At 30.5% G+C, this 22875-nt stretch overlaps 3 protein-coding genes across 4 annotated transcripts; 2 read left to right on the forward strand and 1 right to left on the reverse strand.

Annotated features, from left to right (window-relative positions):
- Positions 3825 to 6096, reverse strand: LOC109343873 (G2/mitotic-specific cyclin C13-1-like). Its single transcript, XM_019582373.1, has 8 exons — positions 5565 to 6096; positions 5240 to 5472; positions 5084 to 5159; positions 4917 to 4993; positions 4748 to 4781; positions 4508 to 4657; positions 4271 to 4405; positions 3825 to 4180 (listed from the first exon to the last, which is right to left on the reverse strand). The coding sequence occupies exons 1-8, from the start codon at positions 5913 to 5915 to the stop codon at positions 4115 to 4117; spliced, it is 1122 nt and encodes a 373-aa protein (XP_019437918.1). The 5' UTR covers positions 5916 to 6096; the 3' UTR covers positions 3825 to 4114.
- Positions 11970 to 12727, forward strand: LOC109343877 (MFP1 attachment factor 1-like). The gene has a single exon (XM_019582377.1). The coding sequence runs from the start codon at positions 12022 to 12024 to the stop codon at positions 12478 to 12480; it is 459 nt and encodes a 152-aa protein (XP_019437922.1). The 5' UTR covers positions 11970 to 12021; the 3' UTR covers positions 12481 to 12727.
- Positions 16178 to 20317, forward strand: LOC109343875 (protein MRG2-like). Of its 2 annotated transcripts, none has more exons than XM_019582376.1 (10): positions 16178 to 16381; positions 16511 to 16564; positions 16749 to 16762; positions 16983 to 17113; positions 17928 to 17965; positions 18213 to 18317; positions 18688 to 18767; positions 19297 to 19466; positions 19805 to 19889; positions 20021 to 20317. In XM_019582376.1, exons 4-10 carry the CDS (start codon positions 17002 to 17004, stop codon positions 20109 to 20111), a joined length of 681 nt encoding a protein of 226 aa, XP_019437921.1. In that variant the 5' UTR covers positions 16178 to 16381; positions 16511 to 16564; positions 16749 to 16762; positions 16983 to 17001; the 3' UTR covers positions 20112 to 20317. The 2 variants fall into 2 exon arrangements, with proteins under 2 accessions (XP_019437921.1, XP_019437920.1); XM_019582375.1 differs by having other exon boundaries at positions 16180 to 16381; positions 17925 to 17965.

Consider the following 22875-nt stretch of genomic DNA (forward strand, 5'->3'; position numbering starts at 1 on the left):
AACATTTAATAATATTAATATTATTTATGATTAATATGGATTAAAAAGGGAAAGAAAATAAGAAAATAAATGGTGATAATGAAAAAAGATGAGTAAGAGAAGAGAAAGAATCGTTTACAGAAAGAGAAGGGATATATACTAAGGAAGGTGTTTTGTTGAGACCACCTGCTGCATGCAATATATAGTAACTTTTCATGCGACAGACCCGAAAAGTATATCGACTCAAACAAAAGGAACACCAAAACTTGTGTGGTAAGCTTCATCCATATATTTAATCTCATTCATTTATTTTTTTAAATCTAATAGATCAGATTATGAAATTTAAAAGTTATTATGATTTATCTTTTTTTTCCTCATCACTTATTTCACTAACATATCTGGTCCGTTAGATTTAAGAAAATCAATGATGAGATTAAGTATAATTAGTACAAACAGATCACTCATTATATATATATATATAATCCTATCATTAATATGCTAAAAATTCAACCAAAAATTAAGAAGGTAAATAAATCTGATGATTTAAAATATTAAAATGTTCAGTATCATCTTCCATGCAAAAATTTAAATTGATCTTTGATTTTTATAAGGCAAATATTGATTCCTATAACAATTAAAGAATCTCAAATTGATCTTTTAAAATTTTATATCACAAATATATTTTTCAAATTTTGTGGATAAGGTGACTCGAACGGATTCACTAGGTGTAAAGATCATTCAAATCGATTTTAGCACTTCTAATATTTGTTATTATTCATATACATGATAGAAAATGAAATTATAGTATTATGCTTAAAGAATTCAATCATTTACCAGTTATATTATACCTTACTCATAAATAACAATTAAATTAGTCTAGAGAAATAAAGATGTTTCTAAATTTTGAATTAAAAATGATCAGTTTAATTGTGACTTAAATATAAAATTATGATTAAAATGAGTTATTTTGTTTTTCAATATCCAAATGGGGATCACACCACTTCTCCAATGTTTTGTGCAATTTTCTGCATGAAGGTATTGTTCAGGAAAAATATAATTTAAATTCAATAAAGTTATAATTTTTCACTATACTTATGAGTGTATGACTTCTTTAAAATATTTTTTTTAAGGATCTAAAATCTATATCATTAATATTACGTTTGGTTTACAAAGACAGTTAAGGAAAGAAAGGTTAAGTAAATAAATTTAACAAATGAAAAATTAAGGAAACAAAAGTTAAGATGAAAAGATAGTAAAAATGTGATTTTTAGTTGGTTGGTATGTTAGAAAATAGATATTTTTTAGAGGATAAATTCACTTATTTTAAGAGTAAGTTTTTTAAACTTACTCGTCATCCTATTCATCAATTCTAGGGAAAACCAAATGTTTAAATTAATGAGTAGATCTAAACTATTAAATATCTCTAGAATTGATGGTTAGGACGGAGAGTATGTTTAAAAAACTTAATCTTGTAGTAAATGAATTCTCACTTTTTTTTTATAATTAATAACGAAAATGATACGGACAGAAACACAAAAGCATGAGTCATACCATATTATTGTATTTATTTGTTTTTTTACTCGACTAATAATTGTAATTTGATGTAAAAATAAATTAATTATTTTAATAAAGTTGTAATTTTATTTAATCTATATTTAGTTTAAGAGGAAAAATAAGTGAAATGAAAATTGAATAAAGGAAAGCTAATAAAAAAGAGTGATTTTTTAATTATATGATACGAATGAAAAAGAAAAAATTTCAAAAATAAAAAACAACTCTTATTAATAGTAAGTTAAGAGCAAATACAATTTTTTTTGTTCATTTTCTCTTCATGTATCTTTAGTTTTGTCTTTCTATTTTTTCTTTTTTAAAATCGTATTTACTTTATGGACAAGAGTTTGCTAACATGAATTTACTCCATTTTGTTATAAATTAAAAATTCCTTACTCACTCACTAGAATGCAAACCCTCCAAAAGCCTAAGTCTATGTTAGGTTTTATAAAAAAGGAGTGGAAAATATTATTTTCTATCATTTGGTTCTAACATAAATCAGGAGGGAAAAAAATATACATGGGTCCCATCAAAAAAATTTCTCCCATACTTTGGAAAGAAAATGGGCAAAAGAAAGAAAACTATAAAAATTGTAAATTTGTCTTTAGGATAAAATTAGTTTACTTAATTTTAATTTCATTACTTATGAACTCACAAATAAATAAATTATACATGTTCAATAAAAAGTATAGTGAAAAAAAATCATTAAATTTTATAAATCAATCACAACTCTACTATTGAAATTGAGAAGTAGAGTTGCTATTGATATATATTAATATCTAACGTCGTTCTTCACCATATATCAATAGCAACTCTACTTCTCAATTTTCTTCTCCTCCACCAGATATTGCCGTTGAGAATAATAGTAGTTCTAGTATGAATGATGAAAACAATGACATTTCATTCACAGATTCAATCACCTTCTAATGCTAACAATAATGGTAGTTTCTCTGTTCCAAGGTTCTGTGTTGATTAAAATTTTCTTGCCACTGAATTTCCAGAATGATCTGCTTCAGAATCTGAGAACCATTGATGTTCATGGAACTGTGTGTGAGCTAAGCCACATTTATTGTGGACATTACACCGGTGCCAATGAGAAGAACTCATCTTAGCAAACCCGTTATTTTAATTATGATTGTTAAATGCTAATTTGATCAATACATGTAATATTATCATAATATCATGTGATGAAATTGGAGGTAACAAAAAAACCACACTCTTGCAAGTAAGGGTCAAAACAGGCTAGATCAGGCTAGACTTTGCCTTAAACAGACCCAGCCTATATAGCATATAGAAGCCTGGGTCGGGCCTGTTAACCTATTTAAAAAAAAATTCAAAGTCTGACTCTGACCTGTTTAAAAGTCTGGTCTGACCTGTTAACCTATTTAAAGGTCTATTATATTATATAGTCATGAAATAGGTTATTATGTCTACATTTAAATGGGCTTATATGTTTACTTTTAGTTAGGCCCATCTTATTCTAATAATTAAATTATATTTTTGTATACATTTTTATATTAATATTACATATATAAAATTGTATTTTAAAATAATATAAATTCAACATTCATATATAATATAATTAAATAGGTCAGCTTGTTAGGCTTAATAGGTCTTTTAGGTGGCCTAAAGTCTAACCTAGCCTGTTTATAGGCCAGGTAATAAGCCATTGATAGACAGCCTGACCTGTTTTAAGTATCATTATCAGAAATTAAACTTTTCTACTGAAACAAATTATTCAATTATTTCAAGATAATAGGAAAATAACTTGGGACACGGTCAATGGTAATTGGTTGCAAGTAGGGTTCTTCAAGACTTTTATGCTTTACTAACTTTTGCTGGTTTTGAAGCATAGGTTTGGACTCTAGAAATTAGACAACCAACAAAATGTTGTCTAATAGTATAAGGTTGTACCGGTTGAAGATTCAATTTTTAAAAGTAACACTTATTGGAAAGATAACTATGAACCAAAAATTATATTAATATCATTAATAGTACAAAAAAAACTCAATAAACATCAATTCTTAGGATGGGTATATTATTTTTTTGTCCAAATACAAACTCATGTTCAAAAAAACAAATTAAAGGCCAACAAAGTTAATCAAACCACACAAATCAACCAAAAAGATATTGGTATAAAATTCTCTTAATTCTCAAAAGAACTAAAAGATCAAAGGTTCAATAAGAACAATACTTATTGAGAATGGCAATTACAAAATTGAAATGAATTAGTTCATTACCCAAAAGATGATGAGATATCTTGATAATACAAAAAAATCCAACAAATTTTTTGATTAATGTAAGTGTATAACCTGATGAATAATCTATAAATGTTTACATAATCATGACTCATGAAATCTGTTTGAGACCAAGCTCAAGGAAAGAGCCCCAATGAAGCCTTCCTTGACCCGTGGCCAACAAGAAGTTTCTTTCTGTATCACATACAATAACATTTGCATCTTCATCCTTAATCATAGTTACATACTGCTACACTTGTGTCTTCCTCAATACAGTGAAGTATGATTCTCGTGTAAAAGATAACAAGATTGTTAACAAAATTAAACCACATCATGGAATAAATGTTTTACTCTTCTTCAAAGAGAGAACTTGGTAGTTGTGGAGGTGAAGGTAGGTGTGCCACATTTTTGAACTGTAACAATTGATAAAAGATCACAAAAGTCATTCAACTAGATATAATAAAAATCAAAGAAATGCATCCAAAGAAAGGAAAAAGAATCACCTTGTGTTGCTTGTATTTTTCTCTAATGGCTGGGTAAGACCCTCCCCTTCTTGCCAAAAACAAGTCATGTAAGACAATAACACATTCTTTCAACTCAGCAACATTATATCCAGTGAATTTACACAGGGTTTCAGTCTGCCACAGACATCAAATCATAAATTTCTTGAACTATAAATCATAATTTGGTAATTCATTTACATAAAATTTAAGTGAATAACAAAAACATCAGATACTAACCCAAGGGTGCAATTTAGGCCAAGTGATATATCTAGCTAGAAATGTAGCAGATGCAGCCACCAAAGAAGGCAAAAACTTCAAACAACAATACTCCAGCAAACTTAGCTCAACAAGATAGTTACATAAACACTCAAACCGCAATTTTTTAGCCTGAAAATATTTTGAAACTAAACCAGTAAGCTTTTGTTTCAAAACACAACAGAAAAGAAAAGAAAAAAGAGAATAAGAAGTTGAAATTACTTTGTTATTCTCACAACCAATCCCAGCAAATCTCCTGCATCAGAAAAAGTTCAGACAACAAACAAACCCACAATCAATTCAATTGAGTCAAAATAACTTTTTTGTTCATAAAATGTCATGATTTTTATTTATAATAAAAAAATCATGATGAGAGTTCAGCATTTTTTACCTAACAAAAGTCTTAGCAGTAGGATTTCCCATTTCAAATCGCAGGGATTTGAGTATATCAGCTTCCATTTTCACAACCTAAATTATAACAATTACATTACACAAATGGAATCATAAATAAAAAACGATGACAATTTCACAAACTAGTGTTAAAAACAAAATCTTTACCTCTGACTTCTCATAAGTGTTATCAGTGATCAACACAAAATCTTCCACACGAGGCGGTGTCATTTCTTCATATTTACTGAACATTAATGCAAATAAATGTTATTCCGATACACAATCACATAAACAAAACATTAAAAGCAATTCATAAATACTTACGCTGCAATGAGCATTGAAGAAACTCCCAACAATTGAAGTTTGGACTTAGAAACACGATTAAGTGATAGAAACCTATCAACATACGAAACCGAAAGAAAAAGAGTATCCGGTAAAAGCTTATATTCTTCTGCAACTTCAACCATCCAATCCACCAATATTCCTCTCATGTTAGTGGTAACAGCATGCTGAACTCTTTCAATATAATTAAACTTTGGTCTTCTCTTTATCTCTCTCTAAAAAACAATCAATTATTGATTCAGATCTACAAATCGAAACAACCCATAATCATAAAAACTAAAAAGATTTAATTTTTAAACCAATTTACCTCCATACTGTAAAGATAAGAATCGATCTCATCAACAAAAGCTTCACAGTTCTGTGGGTCACTGAACTTGACCTCGGTTATTGATTTTGCAGTGAAACTTTCTGGTGGAGTATTCTCAGTATCGAAATCGGAATCAACAGAAGAAAGACCCTTCCTTGTAGCCGCAACCCTTTTGATCCTAGAGTTCCTCACTCTTCCTGATACCTCAGGATTCGAAATTGGAGAAACAGAAACATTGTTTGAATTTGAAATTTCACCCAACACAACGCGTTGTTTCTTCATGGAGTTTTGATCTTGAATATCGGAATCGTTGGTTGCACTAGATTTCCTCTTGCTGCCACGTGTCTCCATTTTTTATCAATCTGGGTTGTTACAAAATTGGAACAAAAATCTGAGAGAGGAGGAAGAAGAAGAAGAAGAAGAAGATTTGGTGAGATAGGTTTATTGAAGAGTGGCAATTTCGGTGTTTCATATAAGAAACATGATGAAAACATTTTCATTTGCCGCTAATAGAGTTTGCTAAAAAAATTGGCGATTTTTAGTTTTGAATCGAAAATTAAAATTTAAAATGTCTTCAAAATGTTGTTTTCGTATGGCGGGATTTTTGCGCTCTTTTTTTTCAGCCATCTTTCAATTTTTTTGTTTTGGTTACAACTAAAAAATATTTACTTCGTTGCTTTCATGGGCCGGTAGCCCAAAACTTTCTATGTTTCTTTTTTTTCCAATCAGCTTAAAATCTATAATTGATAATTATTTTGAATGGTATTCTATTATTATTTTTTTACATTAAGGGTATCCATTGACAACAATTGAAAACTTCATTCACGTTCTATACACAAATCAATGACACCCAAGAAATTTTAGTTATGTAAGCAATACAAACAAAATTTTATATATATGTTGATTTCGAGACTGTGTTAATGACTATTAAACATCTTCTACAAAAGTATTGTCTATCACATTAATAAATGAATAAAGTTAATACTTTGTACTAGGCTTTAGGAATGATATATATAAAGTAAAAAATTGTAATTTTAAATTTTAAGTACTTTTTATAAGTAGTTTATTTTATTTATACAACTGATGACAAAAAAAACTAAGATATATGTATGATATAAACAAATAGGAAAGAATTCACTTAACCATATACTTTGCCTAAACTGCTGGACTTTCTTATAATCCGTTTAGTCATCAAGGCTTGAAGCGAGACATTCAATTCATCGAATGGAAAATAATTTCGTGTTAGAGAATTTTATGCTACACATTCTTAAATCATAATTTGTCTTATGCACTCTTAATATAGATTTATACACAAATAATTATTGATTTGAATTATTTTTCTAAAGAGTCAGTGAATGATGATGGTATAAAACTCACATATAGTGTTTAATTTTTTTCCTCAATCAATAATGCGAGATATACCACAATGAAAAATGGCAAAAAACCTCACTTATAATCTGGGAGAAAATCACTTCTTCCTTTTTCTGTATAAAGATGAATTTAACTTTGCGCACTGTCCATAAAAAAGAGAAATAACAATATTTGTTGATTTGTCAAAAATATCTTTTATAAAAAAACTCCATAATAAATTCCAAACTCATAAATTCTCAATGAACAACAAAATTCACAAAGATCACGTGTCCTATAATTTTCTTATCTCATATCTCGGACCAATCAAAATTCACAAAACATTATTAAAATATTGATTTTTGTTTTTCTAATTTTTCTTTTTAAATGAATGAAACTTTGTGATTAGTTTGGTACACTAAGTAGTACACGAATGGGAACATATAATCTTCATCCTATATCCAGAGGCGGATGATTATAGGGGCAGGTGGGGGCTGCTGCCCCCTGAATTTTTGCACATATGAACATATTTGTTGTTCCACAAACATGTCAATCCATGTGATACTTGAAAAATACTTAATTATTAAACTTTTAAATTATAAAATACATTTTCTCAACCAATTATAACAAGTGACACATAGATTAATACATTTTTTGAAACAACATGTACACTCACGTACCTACACCCAAACATATTTTTATGAAGTAAATCATTGAAGCTCACATATTCCTTTAATCTCTACCTTGATAAATAATGTAGTCTAACTTGTTTGTCATTCTAAAAATTATACATAAATGGATCTAATTCTTTTACATGTGTAGATGATGATGTTGTTTATAATATATGACTTCATTTGAGTTCGAAAATACTTTACACATAATGAAAGAGATTATGTATGTATTGATAATATATCATAAAAATTCATTTAATATTAATAATATATGTATTTTTGTCCAACAATTATATGTTATGGAGTTTAATGAGCAAGAGAGAAGATTAGTTTGAGATGTCAATTTCAACATTTTATTCTTGGTGTTATTAAGTCATTCAAGTTTGAAAAACTCTCAACCATATGTTGTTAGTCATGTCTTGTTTTATCAAATTGTTCGTCTTATCTTAACTATTGTGGTTCAGCTAACATAAATATCATTTTCAATGATGAAAACAACCAAACAAAATTAGGTAGGAAAATAGAAGATGAATTTATTGCATACAACATAGTGATTAATATTGAAAAGGAAATAAATAAATTTTTTACCACATGTGCAATTAATTAACGTGTAATTAAATATTATTGCTCCTCCTAACGTTTAAGTTAAAATCCGCCACTGCCTATATCAGTGAGTTTCCTTAGCAACACAACATAGGATAACTCTTCCTTGTTATTTTTGGCATCTTAATGAAGTTTTTAGTGTCCTAGGATACTTTTATACTACTAAAGTTATTTTATAACATTTCGGTAAGAAACTAATCTTTTTTAGATTGTGTGTCTACTCTTTTCAACAAGTGTCACTCTCAGAAATTAAACTATTAAACTTTTAGTCGTATTGGTAATCTAACATACCATTATACTACCATATCAACATTTTTTGGTAGTGTTCTTAGCATTGTGATTGTATCATATTTTTTGATAGATTGTGCAATTACTTTTCAAAAAAATTTGAGTTAAAATGAAAATTAAACAACTTTAATGATGTTCTAATTATAGATTTCACTTAAGTTATGTTTACTATGAGATCATAACTTTAATTGATGTGTTTAGTACATTATTATTTTTTTAAACTAATCAAATCAAGATAATCACATATTTTAGAGTGTAAGAGCATCTTCATCCATCATTCACATAATATTCTTATTAAATTAAGAATATTTTTCACTAATTAATCGTTGTGAGATTCTTATTTCTTAAGAATAATATTCCTTACGCAATAACGTTATTCTGTTTATTCTTGTAAGAAAATGTGGCTCCCAAATGTATAGAGAATAAGAAATAAACGATTTATTATTATAAAATATAAAAGTTTGAGTAGATTGTGAGACTCAAATAAGAATAAGAGTAATATTTGTTAGTATGGAGAAAGACTATTTGTTATTCTTAATTTATTAAGAATTTAATAAATTATAAAGTAATTTGTGAGACTCGTATACAAATTAAATTAGTATTTAATTTCCAATGTAGATGCTTTGAGATTAGGTTTGGTTGAGGTGAAAAATGAATGAATAAAAACTAAGGGAATAAATGAAGGAAAAAATCTTTTCTATATTTTGGTTGCATTTAATGGAGGGAATGAAAGAAAAAGAATAGTTGAATTGTTCTTTTATATTTTTTCTCTGATATTATAAGAAAAACTCAAGTAGGGAAGATTGACGATGAATTTTATAGTCACTAATTTCATATATATTTTAAAATATCATATTTTGTATAAAACACTTATAAATATTGTTAATTTCCTAAAAATAAAAAATAAAACACGATAATACGTCTATGTTAATATCACTATTAATAAAGGGAAGTCTTCCCCTTACCTGAATAGTAAGTTTAAAATATATATTTCACATCTTAACAATTTATTATAGAAAAATATAATGATTTAAATTCATTTACTGATTTGAATCATTGAATTTTCCTATAATGAATGATTAAAATGTAAAATAAGTTTTTTAACTTACTACTAGAGCAAGTAAATTTTCTTATATTAATAAAAACTATGTTCTTTTTTCTCCAATTTTTTATTTTATTTTAGAGTCTATCAAACAATTAACCGGCACTGTGTGTTTTTTTTTTCTTTTCAACTTTTTTTCTTAATTTTTCGTGTGACCAAACACAATGTAAGGATATTGAGCAATGAAAATTTATGAGTGTTCTATCTCGGTCAACCGAGCATTCCTCATTGATCAGGTTGGCCTTATCCAAGTATCATGCCAAAGGCGAGACGCATTGGGTCGATTCGGGGACCACTATCCTGACATCTCATATGACACGTGCCAACAACATACTGTTACACCGTCTTCAAATTCCACCTAACCTCCTACTAACGCGACACGTTCAGGCCTGCTATACAGCTGTTAGACATGCTACAAACTACAAGTCAATGACACATATAGTACGACCTCGCCAAATCAGCACGACACATATAAAGTAGTCCCCGTCAAACTCAGATGGTCGGTCACATCGACAGTACCTACCAATAATTACATCATCCTTCCACTATAAATAGGGGAATCCCCCACAAGGAAGAATTAATTCATTTTCTCTTTATTTTTTATTGCTCTCTAACCTTAGTTCTATTATCTTTGTCAGTCTTATATTAACCTGATCGTCGGAGAACCTTTTCAGACACCTCTATCGGCAGACCCAAGCTCAAATCAAATACCTTGAAGAACACCCCTTGCTCAACCTTTCAACCCTACTCACTCAGCTCTTCAAAGAAAACTTCTTGCCCGGTCCCTTGACCCGACCTACCCGACTTGTAATACAAAAGAAATATAAAATTGGTTCATGTTATACATATTACTTTTTCTTCTTGTTTATGCACCATTTTTTGTCTAAAAGAAAATGATATATGCACTAAGAGTATGAGAGTTATCTATATTGTCAACTAGCAAGTTACCCGTGCATTTGCACTGGACGGTATTTTTTTGCCGCATGATTAAGAACACATATTACATGTGCATTTATGATTAAGAATATGTATGTTGCTTACATTCGCATGACTAAAACCATATATGTTACCACTGCATTCATATTGTTAAAAATATTAGTTATATATAAAATCATACAGTCAGAGCATACGATTTAATTGTTTAAATTGGATAAACTTAATATGGGATCTCTTCTGGTTTAACATCTTGCTCGATAAAAATACACTTTAAATAACATATTTATAAAATAAGAACAAATTTACAATGATGAAGTTAATGAATAAAAAAAATCAATAAAAATACACTTTAAACAACACATTTATAAAATAAGAACAAATTACAATGATGAAGATTTAGTATCGGGATACATAAGTCATCATATTAAGTTTAACGAAATGAAGATTGACGAATAAAACATTGGATTGTAGACATGTGAGAGAAGAAGAGAGAAATATGAAATGAAAGGGAGAGAAGAATATGGAGATATGAAATGATAATGGTGGAGAAGTAATTCACATGTGAAAAGGGATTCAATCCCCTTTATTGTGAGATGTAATTTTTTTATAGAATAAAAAACAAATGAACTCATTAATTATTAGAATTACATTGTACAATGAACAAAAATTGGAAGATTGACTTGTTTTGGAGGGAAAGTATTGATTGAGAGATTGACACATGTAATGAGAGACCTTTAGTTTTGATGAGAGGTTGACACATGTCGTGAGGGTTGAGAGATTGATACATGTCATGAAGGAGCTTTAGTTTTGATGAGAGGTTGACACATGTCATGAGTTTTGATGAGAGGTTGACACATGTCATGTGTTTTGATGAGAGGTTGACACATGTCACGAGGGCTTGAGAAATTGACACATGTCATGATAGAGCTTTTTTTATTATATAGGTAATAGATAGACGTATTATTTATTTTCAAATATTATTGACTTCTACATTAAAGTAATACAAATAAATGGTAGTGACATTGACTGTGTAGAAACTTTACAATGTTAGTATATAAATCTTTACACTACATAAATATTTCACTCTTTTTATATTATATTTAATTGATTTTAAGTTCAAAAGTTAACTCCATTAAATTTAGGTGAATAAATTTTTTAATCTATTTACAATTCAAGATTAAAAAAACAGTCAATGCTCTCATTTATTTTTCAATTAAATACGCTTTATGAAAATTAATTAATTACCAAATTTTGTTTCCCAATCCGTACCATGAAACGGTCACAAATTCTTCAATAATGCGTTGGTTTAATGATGTAAGACTCACTAAATTGAAAAATTGAAAATTTGATTCTTGAGAATAACACGTGTTGGAAAAAATCTATGAACAAAGAAAGAGATTAGTTCATTACCAATGAATACTTTGTTTATTTAGTACAAAAAGCAGTGCCAACTTCCATAACTACAATCCTACTCCTTACGAGCACCAACCCCTAACCCCATTCTCAAAAAATGTCCGACCCAGAAGTCACACTCGCACCCTCATCAGTGGCAGAATCCTCCATCGAACCACCGCATAACAACCAAAACCACCAATCCACCACCACCACATTCACCATATGGCCTCTCTCTCAGCGCACCCGCGATGCCGTCATCAACCGCTTAATCGAAACCCTATCCACTCCTTCTATCCTCTCCAAGCGCTACGGCACACTCTCCTCGGAGGAATCCTCCACCGTCGCCGTCCAAATCGAGGACGAGGCTTTCGCTGCTGCCTCCGCCGCTTCTGAGGAAGATGGTATTGAGATCCTCCAGTTGTATTCTAATGTGATCAGCAAACGGATGCTTGAGACGGTTAAAGCAAGAAGTACAACACCTTTTGCCGCCGTTGATAACGATATTTCCGCCTCTGATGATACTCATTCCTCCTCCGAAGAGAGCGTCACTATTGCACCTGAGTCTGGCGCTTGATCCCTTGAAGAATAGGACGTTAGGGTTTGTTTAAGGTTTTGAGGATTGTTATATCATATTTTATGATCTATCTTTCTATTTGTACAACATTGTTTATCTCTTTTTGTTTCACCGATCTTTATTATTATATAATATTCCTAACCTTGTTTTAATTGACTCACTTGTGTTTCTCAATTTCATGTGATTGTTTGCATCACATTGGGGTAATTGTTTCTGTTGTTTTGAATTTCTAGCATTATTTGTGTTTGTGTCTCTGTCTGACTGTGTTACAGTTTCTGAATCGTACGAATAGACGTTCATGATTTTGTAGGCCTGCTAGTAATTGGTACTATATTTTATTAGTTAACTTAGGTTGTATTTGGAAATAGCATTTAGATAGAGGAAACTGATGGTTACCATTGAGTCTATTCTCTATTGTCTTTCACTTTTTGGTAACATTAGCAGCCATTTTAACACCCCATATCCATCCACCTAAACTTAATTGTCGACATTCCCCTCAACGAAGCTCTAGTATTTCATGGGTCATTTGAGTCGTTTTCCGTCCAGACTGACATGACTTATTTTTTGTCATCGTTGCCCTCACTGATGATGCCATTGAAGGCCCCACCGGAGAAAAATGTAGCCGTGTAGGAATCCATCATTAACAAAAGGTCTGAAAGGCAGACCTGGAAATGACAACTTAGTAACATTCAGCCATCCATACTAATATAAACATCATGTTGGGCATGAGAAATTGTTAGTGGTAATTTATTTCGTTGGTTCCAACACTGGTCATTAAAATATATTCAAAGTTTTGTAGTGAGTCTAATGTTCTTTTGATATCTCCTGCTCATTGATGCATTTCATACTAGTTGCTTATTTACTACAGGTTGTATCATGACCATACAATCTTGCATTCTAGAGGTATATTGTTCCATTGTATTGGCCTCTCGTAATAATTTTCATTCTTAGACCAATAGGGTTTGAAATGAGATATGATTGACGGTGAAGTTTATGTGAAATGTTAGTCTGTCATAGCCATTTTCTCTCCTTGAACTTACAGGTGTTCATGTCATTGAAGAGACATTCTATGTTAAAGGCCCATGGTGGCCACCGCACCCTAAAGATATTGGCAAACCATTAGTGTGGTGAGAAGGCAGTACTGAAATTAACAAATTAAACAAGAGAAAAAGTGGGTGCAAGTCATGTTCTGCACCCCAAGGCAATATGCTCTCTTTCACCTCTGGTTGAATAGACTTGCCTGTCTGAAAAGCTGAAAAATGTTTTGTTCCCAGGATTGTTTAATAAAAATGCTTGAATATTAAGCTATGTACTTTGTGTTTGAGATATGATTCCATTCATCTGGTCGTGCCTTGTAACCATGTGTTACATGGTGACATTCCTACTTTTATTTTTGTATCGACAACTATTAATGGCTTTTTTGTTAAGAGCCAAATCTAGTGATGAAAGTCACCGTTTTGGTTTGCAGCATGTGTTCTCAGTCATTTCTTGATCCTTGTCTTTCTTTGCTTTTCATCATGGCATGTGGAAGGCTTGAGGCCTCTGCCATATCAGCATTCACCTGTAATGAAGACATAATTTAATGAGGTTCAGTAAACAAATTAAGAAAACCAGACAAATTCTAAATAGTTGCATGTGTTCTTAAAACTTACTCTTCCCTTCCATGTGTAACAAGCAACATGGTTTGGATATGTGTGTAAAAGAGAGGTATCTTCCATGTCTAAGGCATCTTGATAGTCATTAATCTCTAGTATATCATTGTCATCTTCCTCCATGTTCTAATCATCATTTGATCCAAAAATCCTAGCTTGGAATTAGTTGGAACCCGTCGTGCAAGGGTTATAGTTGAGTGCCCTCAGCTAGATGACTGTGAACCATCCACTTGTGAATCACGAAAGCTAGGATTTTTGGATCTCCTCTATTTAAAAAACTAGATGAGTTTAGAATCCTCAATTGTTACAGCATATAATTCTAAGTCTATCTAGCATATTATGTTGGTTTTGAGGTTCTGTTAGGATTGATAAAAATAAGTAGTACCGACTATTATCATTGTGTGGAATGATAGACAACAATTAACAATGTTATAAACTATAACCTTTACTCTTCAATTAAAGGAGAGCCTTAACATCATGATTTGTTGGGACTTGTATCATATTAGGAATAAGGGGGTTTGTGAGTGGGTGGGTATTTTGGGGGGAAAAGATTTTTGAAAAAGTCCTCTTAGTAGGTTTTGAAAATATCTACTTTATAAAAATGTTCAACAAGATGTGTTGGCCCAATATTTTATGGGCCAAAATATGAGTATTCTAGCCTAGGTTGAGTCGGCCTATAGAGGGCCCAAACCAGCCTCCAAGCCATAATGGTTGACCAATTTCAACCAACATTTCTGGCCATATGAGCCATTGGCTCCATTGATTTGCTTCTCTGTATATAAACTCATATTTAGGCAAGTCGAGAAACCTCATCACACATTAATATTGCACCGTCAATTATATAAGATTTCATTCATTTTTACTTATTGACTTTAAAATAAAAGTAATATAAATGAGTAACAAATGATATATTGACTGTATATAAATTTTATACTATCAGTACATACATATTATACTCATCAATGATATCCACATCAACAAAAGAAGTAGAGCTTCACGGGTATTAATAAGTCATTTTTAGATCTAAGAACTTTGGTAGGACATTTTTTAAAACATGTGAGGCTTAATTACTAATAGCTCACTTTAACTTGGCCATTGCCACCAATGAATTTTTTTCCTTGTTCAAAGTTCAAACATTATTTTTTATATACGAAAAAATAATTTTCAAGTATAAATTTCCGAACCGTAATGAAAATCTCGTTGAAAAAAGTTGTTGAGTCAAATGATAATGAAAACTCATTAGTGTGCATAAATAGATGATTATATAAGGAAAATAGGAATGATATCAAGTAATAAAATATGTGACAGTTGGAATATTAGAGTCTATGGGAGAATATATCATTTTATGATGAGAAGAGTGTATATGAATTTCATATCTACTTACTATATGTATTTAAGGTATATGAATTTTATATAATGTTATTATATCATATATTATTTATATTTAATTATTATTAACTTTTAAAAATTAGTATGATGAATGATATAATGATTATGTATAAAAATATTTACTCTAATAGTGTATATCTGCTAATATTACACTATTTTTTATAAATAAACAGTCATTCATTCATGGTTCCTTTTTAAGGGAACACATCCCACTTTTTGTATCATTTTATGTACTATTAAGTTTGATTGATTGAAATTTTTTATTTAAATTAAAGTAGTTATTATTAAATATTTTCTTGACCAATAACATATTTTAGTATGTGGAGTGCTACAAAATTGTGAGACAACAAATGTAATTCCTTTTTAATCACCATTAGAACTCTTAAAATGAACACTGAATAGTATATTCTAAATCTTTTGCAGCAACTTATAGATTCTATGTTGGTTTTTGTTAATAAAAAATTATTACAATCGTGAGACAAAAATATATACTCATACCTGAAAATAATTTATTTCATTAAATTCATTAAATTATTTTCTGGTAGAAATATTTATTCTGTTTGAACAAAAACAAGATTAAGAAAAGCCAATAGCGAAAGGAGTGTACATCATTAGTTATACATGTTTAGGGAATAAATGTTGGTTTGTGATTGTGAATATCGGATTTGAGTGTTTGATTGGAGACAATAGCAGCTGAGACTGAGAAGAACAAAGAAAAAATGGTGAATCCAAACGTAAGTGATGTTGCTGAGGTTACACAAAATTCAACTAACTCTGATTCTGATTTGCACGATTCACCTCCTTATGCTGAAGGAGAAAAGGTTTTCGCTTACCACTCTAATCAACTCTATGAAGCTAAGGTTTTTCATTTATTATATTTCCACCTCTTCTTCCATTAAACCAATTCAATTTCGATATACATTTCCATTTTTATTCTTTGATTATTACGAATTAATTCGACTTAGAGAATTTGATTTCACGTTTTAAAGGCCATGCGATTGGATTACAAGCAAAACATTTGGAAGTTTTATGTTCATTATCTTGTAAGCATTTTTATCTCTCTCACTTTGTTTAATAAATAATATTTCATTTATCATCAATTAATAGTACTACTTCACTAATTCATGTTATCTTATTTTTTTCCTTGTTATCTATTAATTTGTTTGGCTTGTGGTTTGGATGTTTTGGGTGATTTTGTAAAAAAAATTGGATTGATTTTTTTTCCAGGGTTGGAAGAATAGGTAAACACTAATCATATGGATGTCTTACATACTGGAGATATTAGTAAGAAGCAAGGATTTAAATTGTGGCGCGAGTTTTGAAGGAGACTCCAAAACTATTAGTTGTGGACTATTAGAGGGGGAAATGCGGCCGTTCGGCCCAAATGAGGTCGTGGGCCCATGTTTAAAACTTCGGCAAGAAGTAATTGCGTAACTTATAAGCATTTGTGTTGTACTGCAGCTGGGACGAGTGAGTTGGTATGGATTGTTTGATGAAACACACCAAGGAAAGTAAGCGTAAGAAAGATGAGGTTGATGAGAAGCTTGGGAATGACAAGAATACGAATGCCCGTGCAGCGAAGACTTCGAATGGTGAGATTCTGGACTTTGATTACTTCAATATGTATAATTTACTGTGTGCATGGGCGAAATTTGCAGCAATTTTCGCTTCTCTCCGATGCGATGATTCAACATCAACTGTATATTTTTTGTGTTTTATGGCCTAGTATAGAAAATACATATATCTTGTTCTCAATGATAGAATATAGAGGTTGATCTTGTCAATTTGCCATTTAGTTATTCTACCTAAAAAACTATCATACCTTTTCTGGTGTGCTGTATTAGATGCAGACGGTAACCCAATGTGCCTTGTCTTTGTTTGGCTCAGAGTACAAGTTTGAGAACAAATTTTGTATATATGTTTCTTTGTAATATTAAAAGTGCCATAGTCATTGAATGTTGCTTTTGTCTCCATCCTATAGAGGCAAAACTATTGATGATCCAAGTATGCCTAGTAAGAAAGAATTTATGGCACTACATTCACCATGTTCTGGAACTGGAAACCTCACATAATTTAACTTTGTGAGGAGTACTTGATAATTGATATTACTTAATAGTTACGGTTCTATTAAGAGATAGGATGGACACCCTACAACAAGTTATGGTTTTAATTGGTAATTGGTATTACTAAATAGCAAGTTGTATAATATGTTGGTATTATTAAGAGATATGATCTAGTACTCAATGAATTCATTGTTCCAATTTGGTTATTCTAGTAGTGTACGTTGTAAATCAAAAGGACTTTATGTTTTATTACGGTATGGAAATATGTTTAAATCACATTTTTCTTCAATCTGTCTCCCTACTCTTTCTCTGAGATTTTCTGGAAAAAAATGTGATGCAGCAGCAAAAGGCAGGAAGCGAAGGAATGAATCTACGAGTAAGGTACTTCCACATTTTCAATTTAAGTTGTATAATATGGCAAAAGGTGTACACCTGCACATATCTGACATTTATATAAATCGTCTGCATAATATAAACTATTAATCAAAATAGTTGATCATTCTGATATAAATATTTCAAACTTCCCTCTCGTGTTTTGTCTCATGGTTGGATTGGGGAATAGTTCTTCCGAACTCTTTCTTTGTGCTACTTGGCTTAATTTGATTGATTATTGTTTACTCAATGATAGGGAAAATCTGAAGCAAATCCTGAGAAGCTTATCAGTATTAAGATTCCACCAACACTAAAGAAGCAATTGGTTGATGATTGTGAATTTATCACGCATTTTGGCAAGGTAGAAACATCGTTTTTCACATATTGTGTGTGTCCATATATATATATATAAATGTGTGTGTTAATGTTATCTGCACTGCTATGTGTTTTCACCCTATCACTATAAATGGAACAAAAGTTTACTTTACCTTTTTTTTAGTAAAGGAAAATTAAAATTTGAAGGTAAACCTATGATATATTCATACTAGTTACCATCCTAAACAATTTATATAAGATCAGTTAGTATCTTATTTCCTTCATGAGTAGCTGTTAACTTGTATAGCTTTGTACAGAACGGAGTTTCACTTCATATCATTGTAAAGATTTATGGTCAAAGAAATAATAGAAATTTATTGTCATTTTAAAAATTGGATTTATGTTTATTTCTGCAGCTCGTTAAACTTCCTCGTACTCCTAATGTGAATGACATATTGCAGAGGTATCTCGATCAGAGATTGAAGAAACATGGCTCGTAAGTTAATACTGAGGCACCATCCATTTTTTAAGCATCATGTTGAAACATTTTCTGTCATAGGAATCAAAGTGCATGTGAAATTATTTGAAAGTGTTTTTAGAATAATAGGAAACTGATAAAAAAAAACTCTGGCAAGCTAAGCAGTTTAAGCAGACCCTTGGAGTGCATACTCTTTTTTCCCATTGATGTTATTACTACTACTATTATTTTTATCATTATTAAGAATATAATAAACCTCTGCCCACAATCATTTTACAAATCATTTATGCTTAGAAGGTTTCTTTAAAAATAAAAGGAACCTTTTTCTGGTTATAAATTTGTTTTTTTGTTTGGTCGACACCAACACCAAGTAGCAAGTTGCATTATGATTAGTCTGTCCCTAAATCTTGCATCTTGATGTCTTTTACTGTGGTTTTTGACGCGTTGTATTAGTATCTTGAATTCACTACTCCTTCAACTCTTGGTTTTTAGTACAGTCTATATATTTTAACTTATGGTGCTTACTTTTATACTATATTTGATATAGGGTGGCAGATTCCATAGAGGAAATAATGAAAGGACTGGGCTCTTACTTCGATAAGGCACTGCCAGTCATTCTCCTATACAAGCATGAGCGCAATCAATACCAAGAAGCTTGTCCAAGTAATACCACCGCTTCTAGTGTATATGGCGCGGAGCACTTCTTACGTCTCCTAGGTACACTCATTTGTCTGTGCTATATCATATAGAATTTTATGTTTTCTGTCTTTGGACTTTGCAATGGAAGGTGCATAGAAGGGTCTTAAGATTAAATATTCTTCAGTCTGTCATGACACTTGCTAATTGTTTCACTCACCAATGGAAATATAGTTGGTTGTGGTTCTGTTCTGCCGAGACTGGACAGAAAAATACTGATCTTTGGACCCAGCCTTACTTATTGGCTTCGCTATGATCTCCTAGTTTTGTAAAGTTTGCATTCTGTAAATCTTCGATTTTAGAACTTCCAACACTTTGTGATTCTAATCATGGATGCAATTTTTTTCATGGATTTGTAGTCAAGTTGCCTGAGTTAATGTCTAATGCTGGTATTGAAAAGGAGACAATGACAGAAATTCAGGAACAGACAGTTGACTTTCTCAGGTATCGTATTTTCTTCCAAGTTTCAAATAAAAATTAGTTAGCCGCGATGAATTGAAATATGAAAAAGAATTCCCTTGCTGTTGACAACATAGGAATAATTATGTTATGTAACTATCCATTTCATGTTGCAGGTTCTTGCAAAGAAACCATAACGCATTTTTCCTTTCTACTTATCATGTTCATGAAGACATGGAGAACAAAAACAACAAACGAGGTGAGTAGAGGGACAACATCGATTTGCATTATTCAAAACTTATAGTTGTACTGCAACACAGAAGATTTGTCTGTTATCAAACTGCAGAGTTTTTTATACAAAATGCTCTGAATTTGGATTGTGTTAATAATAGTCATGAAACCCTATGTGTCCAGGCAGAGAGAGTATTAAATAAGGAAGGCATATACTCTTGATCTTCATTTTTATGGTCCTATTTCTGAAATTGGATTAGACTTAATCTGTTTTTAAAAAAAAACTTTGTGATTTCATAGTCCATGTTAATTATGAGAACTTTGAAAAGGGTTTGAATATAATATGCATTTTATGTTTTTATTAAAAAAAATACTGTAAGAATTTAAGGAGCTTAATTTTAATTTTATCAAAAAAAATTAAGGGGCTTTCACTAAAAATGCAATCATACATAACTAAGACAAAAAGAATAAACAATATCAAGTAGGACCTGTAAATTACATTTACAATTAATCCTCAACAACCAATATCAATTTTGAAGTCAAACCTACATATATATAAAATGTTGGATCCTTGCTTCACTTCAGCTACTAATATGAGCCCATATATACAATACTAGTTTTGTAAAATCCTTATATACATATAATTCTAACTTTACTTATATATAAGGATAGTTTTATAATGTCATGTATGTAGGTGCAAGTTCAGGGTGTGTATCATTGATTCTAAACTCGAAAAATTAAACTGAAATCAATCAAAGAGGGTTTTCCATGTCAAACTCTGATTGGACTCGTTCGATTATCCACAAATTTGAGTTATATTATTATCCCTAATACAACCCCAATAGTTTTAACGATGTTGTCATTGTTATCAACTCGTTGTTGCTTCCATCATTGTCGACGCCATTAGTCCACCACCACTGTTGGTGACATTTCACCATCATCTTGCCTCCTTCGTTATTGACGCCACTAGCATTGTTTCCACCCAATACTTTCACTGATGTTATCACCATCCACCATTTTGCCATACTCCAACCATAGTTGTCACTATTCACTATCACTACCACTACTAATTTTAGGGAGCATGATTTAAAATTACAATTTTACATTTTAAACTAAAAGGTAAGATCTATGACTCAATCAATTTCATGCATCAAATGAATAATTAGGTGGAGTATATTTGTTTCCCTTTCTTAAAAACCAAAGACTTGAAATATACGAAGGAAGGTAGTTGTTTTCCATGCCCTCTATCTCGAATAAGGATCCTCTCCATCAACTCATCTCATCGGTTGGTACAATTTAAGTTATTGGAGAGGTGTGAGGGTTTTTTAATGTTTTTTGGTGCTAAGGGTGTGGGGTTATTATAAATTAATAATAGAAATGGGATACTAGACAATCTAATAATTACCCTGAGGTTGACACAATTAACAAGATCTGATAATAGTTACGGCGTGAAATTAATGGATGAATGCGTGAGATAGATTACGCTGACCACTGTTTCCGAAAAAGTTTCATTCCTGATTTAGTAGTGTATCTTATTGCATAGCCAACTTTTTTGACCAATCTTACGAGTTGATGCATAAATTAATATAAGGACTTCCTACTTGCCAAGTTGCTATTATATTATAGACTAAGAGAAAAAACCGTTCGGCACGCCAATTTGTCATTATCGAAAGAGATATAACTTTATAAGAACAATGTTTATATAACTGCAAATCATGTATCGTTTGAACTTTGAAGGAGAAAATTGAAGACTCGAATACAAATAATGAAATGAAAACGACCCTGGAACTGTTGGCGTTGGATGGTTTTACTCAGTGCGCATGGTTTCATTGGTACTTGATCGTGTTTGACTAAATATATGGTTATCCCATTTTCCATTACACGTAGGATGGAGTCTTTTTCATGAATTTTTGTTCAATAATCATATTTCCACTTTATTTTTTCAATATGATTAATTAGTATATTATATACATAGTTGTACGTATAATATCTTTAGTTACATATTATAAACTCATATATCCATCTATTTGTAGACTGTCATCCTAATTGGATTTATAAAATATTTTAAAAAATTAAAATGTTATCTGTATACACAAATTTGACAACTTTGTTGACAATGAATAAAGAACCAGAGAAAAATAAGAAAGAAAAAGTATGAAGCTCTTATTTTTTCTAAAATGGAAATTTGTAAACAAATTACTCTAATTGATTGTAGAAATAACATTATTGTTATAAAAAAATGTGATAAAAAGATCAACATAAAGTACATATATTTATTTATCCTTTACAAGTTATTATTTTTGTGTTCCAACAAATATAATTATAAGAATTTAAAAATGTTTGATTAAAAGTATAAATGTTATATTTCCTAAATTTAAAAGTTCTTTAGACACTATATCTCAAATTATATCTCAGACAATATCGTAAACTAATGAATGTTATCGATTGTATGTTAACATTAGATTTTGTTTCTTTTCAATATAAAAAAATGATTTTTGTTGATTCAGAGAAATGTGTTAATAATTTTGTGATTCAAGAGAATCACCTCCTCATAGAAGAGCAGTGAACTAAATATCCTTTAAAAAATAAATAGGATGTTCCAAACACTAATCAAGCTCATCCATCAATTGTATTCTTAACTTATTTTTGCATAATTATATAACCGTTAACTATGATCACAAATTAATGTGAAGTATTATTGAAATGTTTCTCTACTCATTCTAAATACAAATTAACCCATGTTGGTAGTAGAAGAACAAGAAGAAATTAAAACAAAGATAACCAAGGAAAACATAATTAA

This window comes from Lupinus angustifolius, chromosome LG03 (assembly GCF_001865875.1).
Source record: "Lupinus angustifolius cultivar Tanjil chromosome LG03, LupAngTanjil_v1.0, whole genome shotgun sequence".
NCBI lineage: Eukaryota > Viridiplantae > Streptophyta > Magnoliopsida > Fabales > Fabaceae > Lupinus > Lupinus angustifolius.

Coding starts and splice junctions, on each gene's coding strand:
- LOC109343873 (XM_019582373.1), bottom strand. CDS start 5,915: ATGGAGACACGTGGCAGCAAGAGGAAATCTAGTGCAACCAACGATTCC. Junction 4,994..5,083: donor ACACTTATGAGAAGTCAGAG/GTAAAGATTTTG, acceptor GTTATAATTTAG/GTTGTGAAAATGGAAGCTGA. Junction 4,406..4,507: donor GGCCTAAATTGCACCCTTGG/GTTAGTATCTGA, acceptor TGTCTGTGGCAG/ACTGAAACCCTGTGTAAATT.
- LOC109343877 (XM_019582377.1), top strand. CDS start 12,022: ATGTCCGACCCAGAAGTCACACTCGCACCCTCATCAGTGGCAGAATCC.
- LOC109343875 (XM_019582375.1), top strand. CDS start 17,002: ATGGATTGTTTGATGAAACACACCAAGGAAAGTAAGCGTAAGAAAGAT. Junction 17,966..18,212: donor GGAATGAATCTACGAGTAAG/GTACTTCCACAT, acceptor ACTCAATGATAG/GGAAAATCTGAAGCAAATCC. Junction 19,890..20,020: donor CAGACAGTTGACTTTCTCAG/GTATCGTATTTT, acceptor TTCATGTTGCAG/GTTCTTGCAAAGAAACCATA.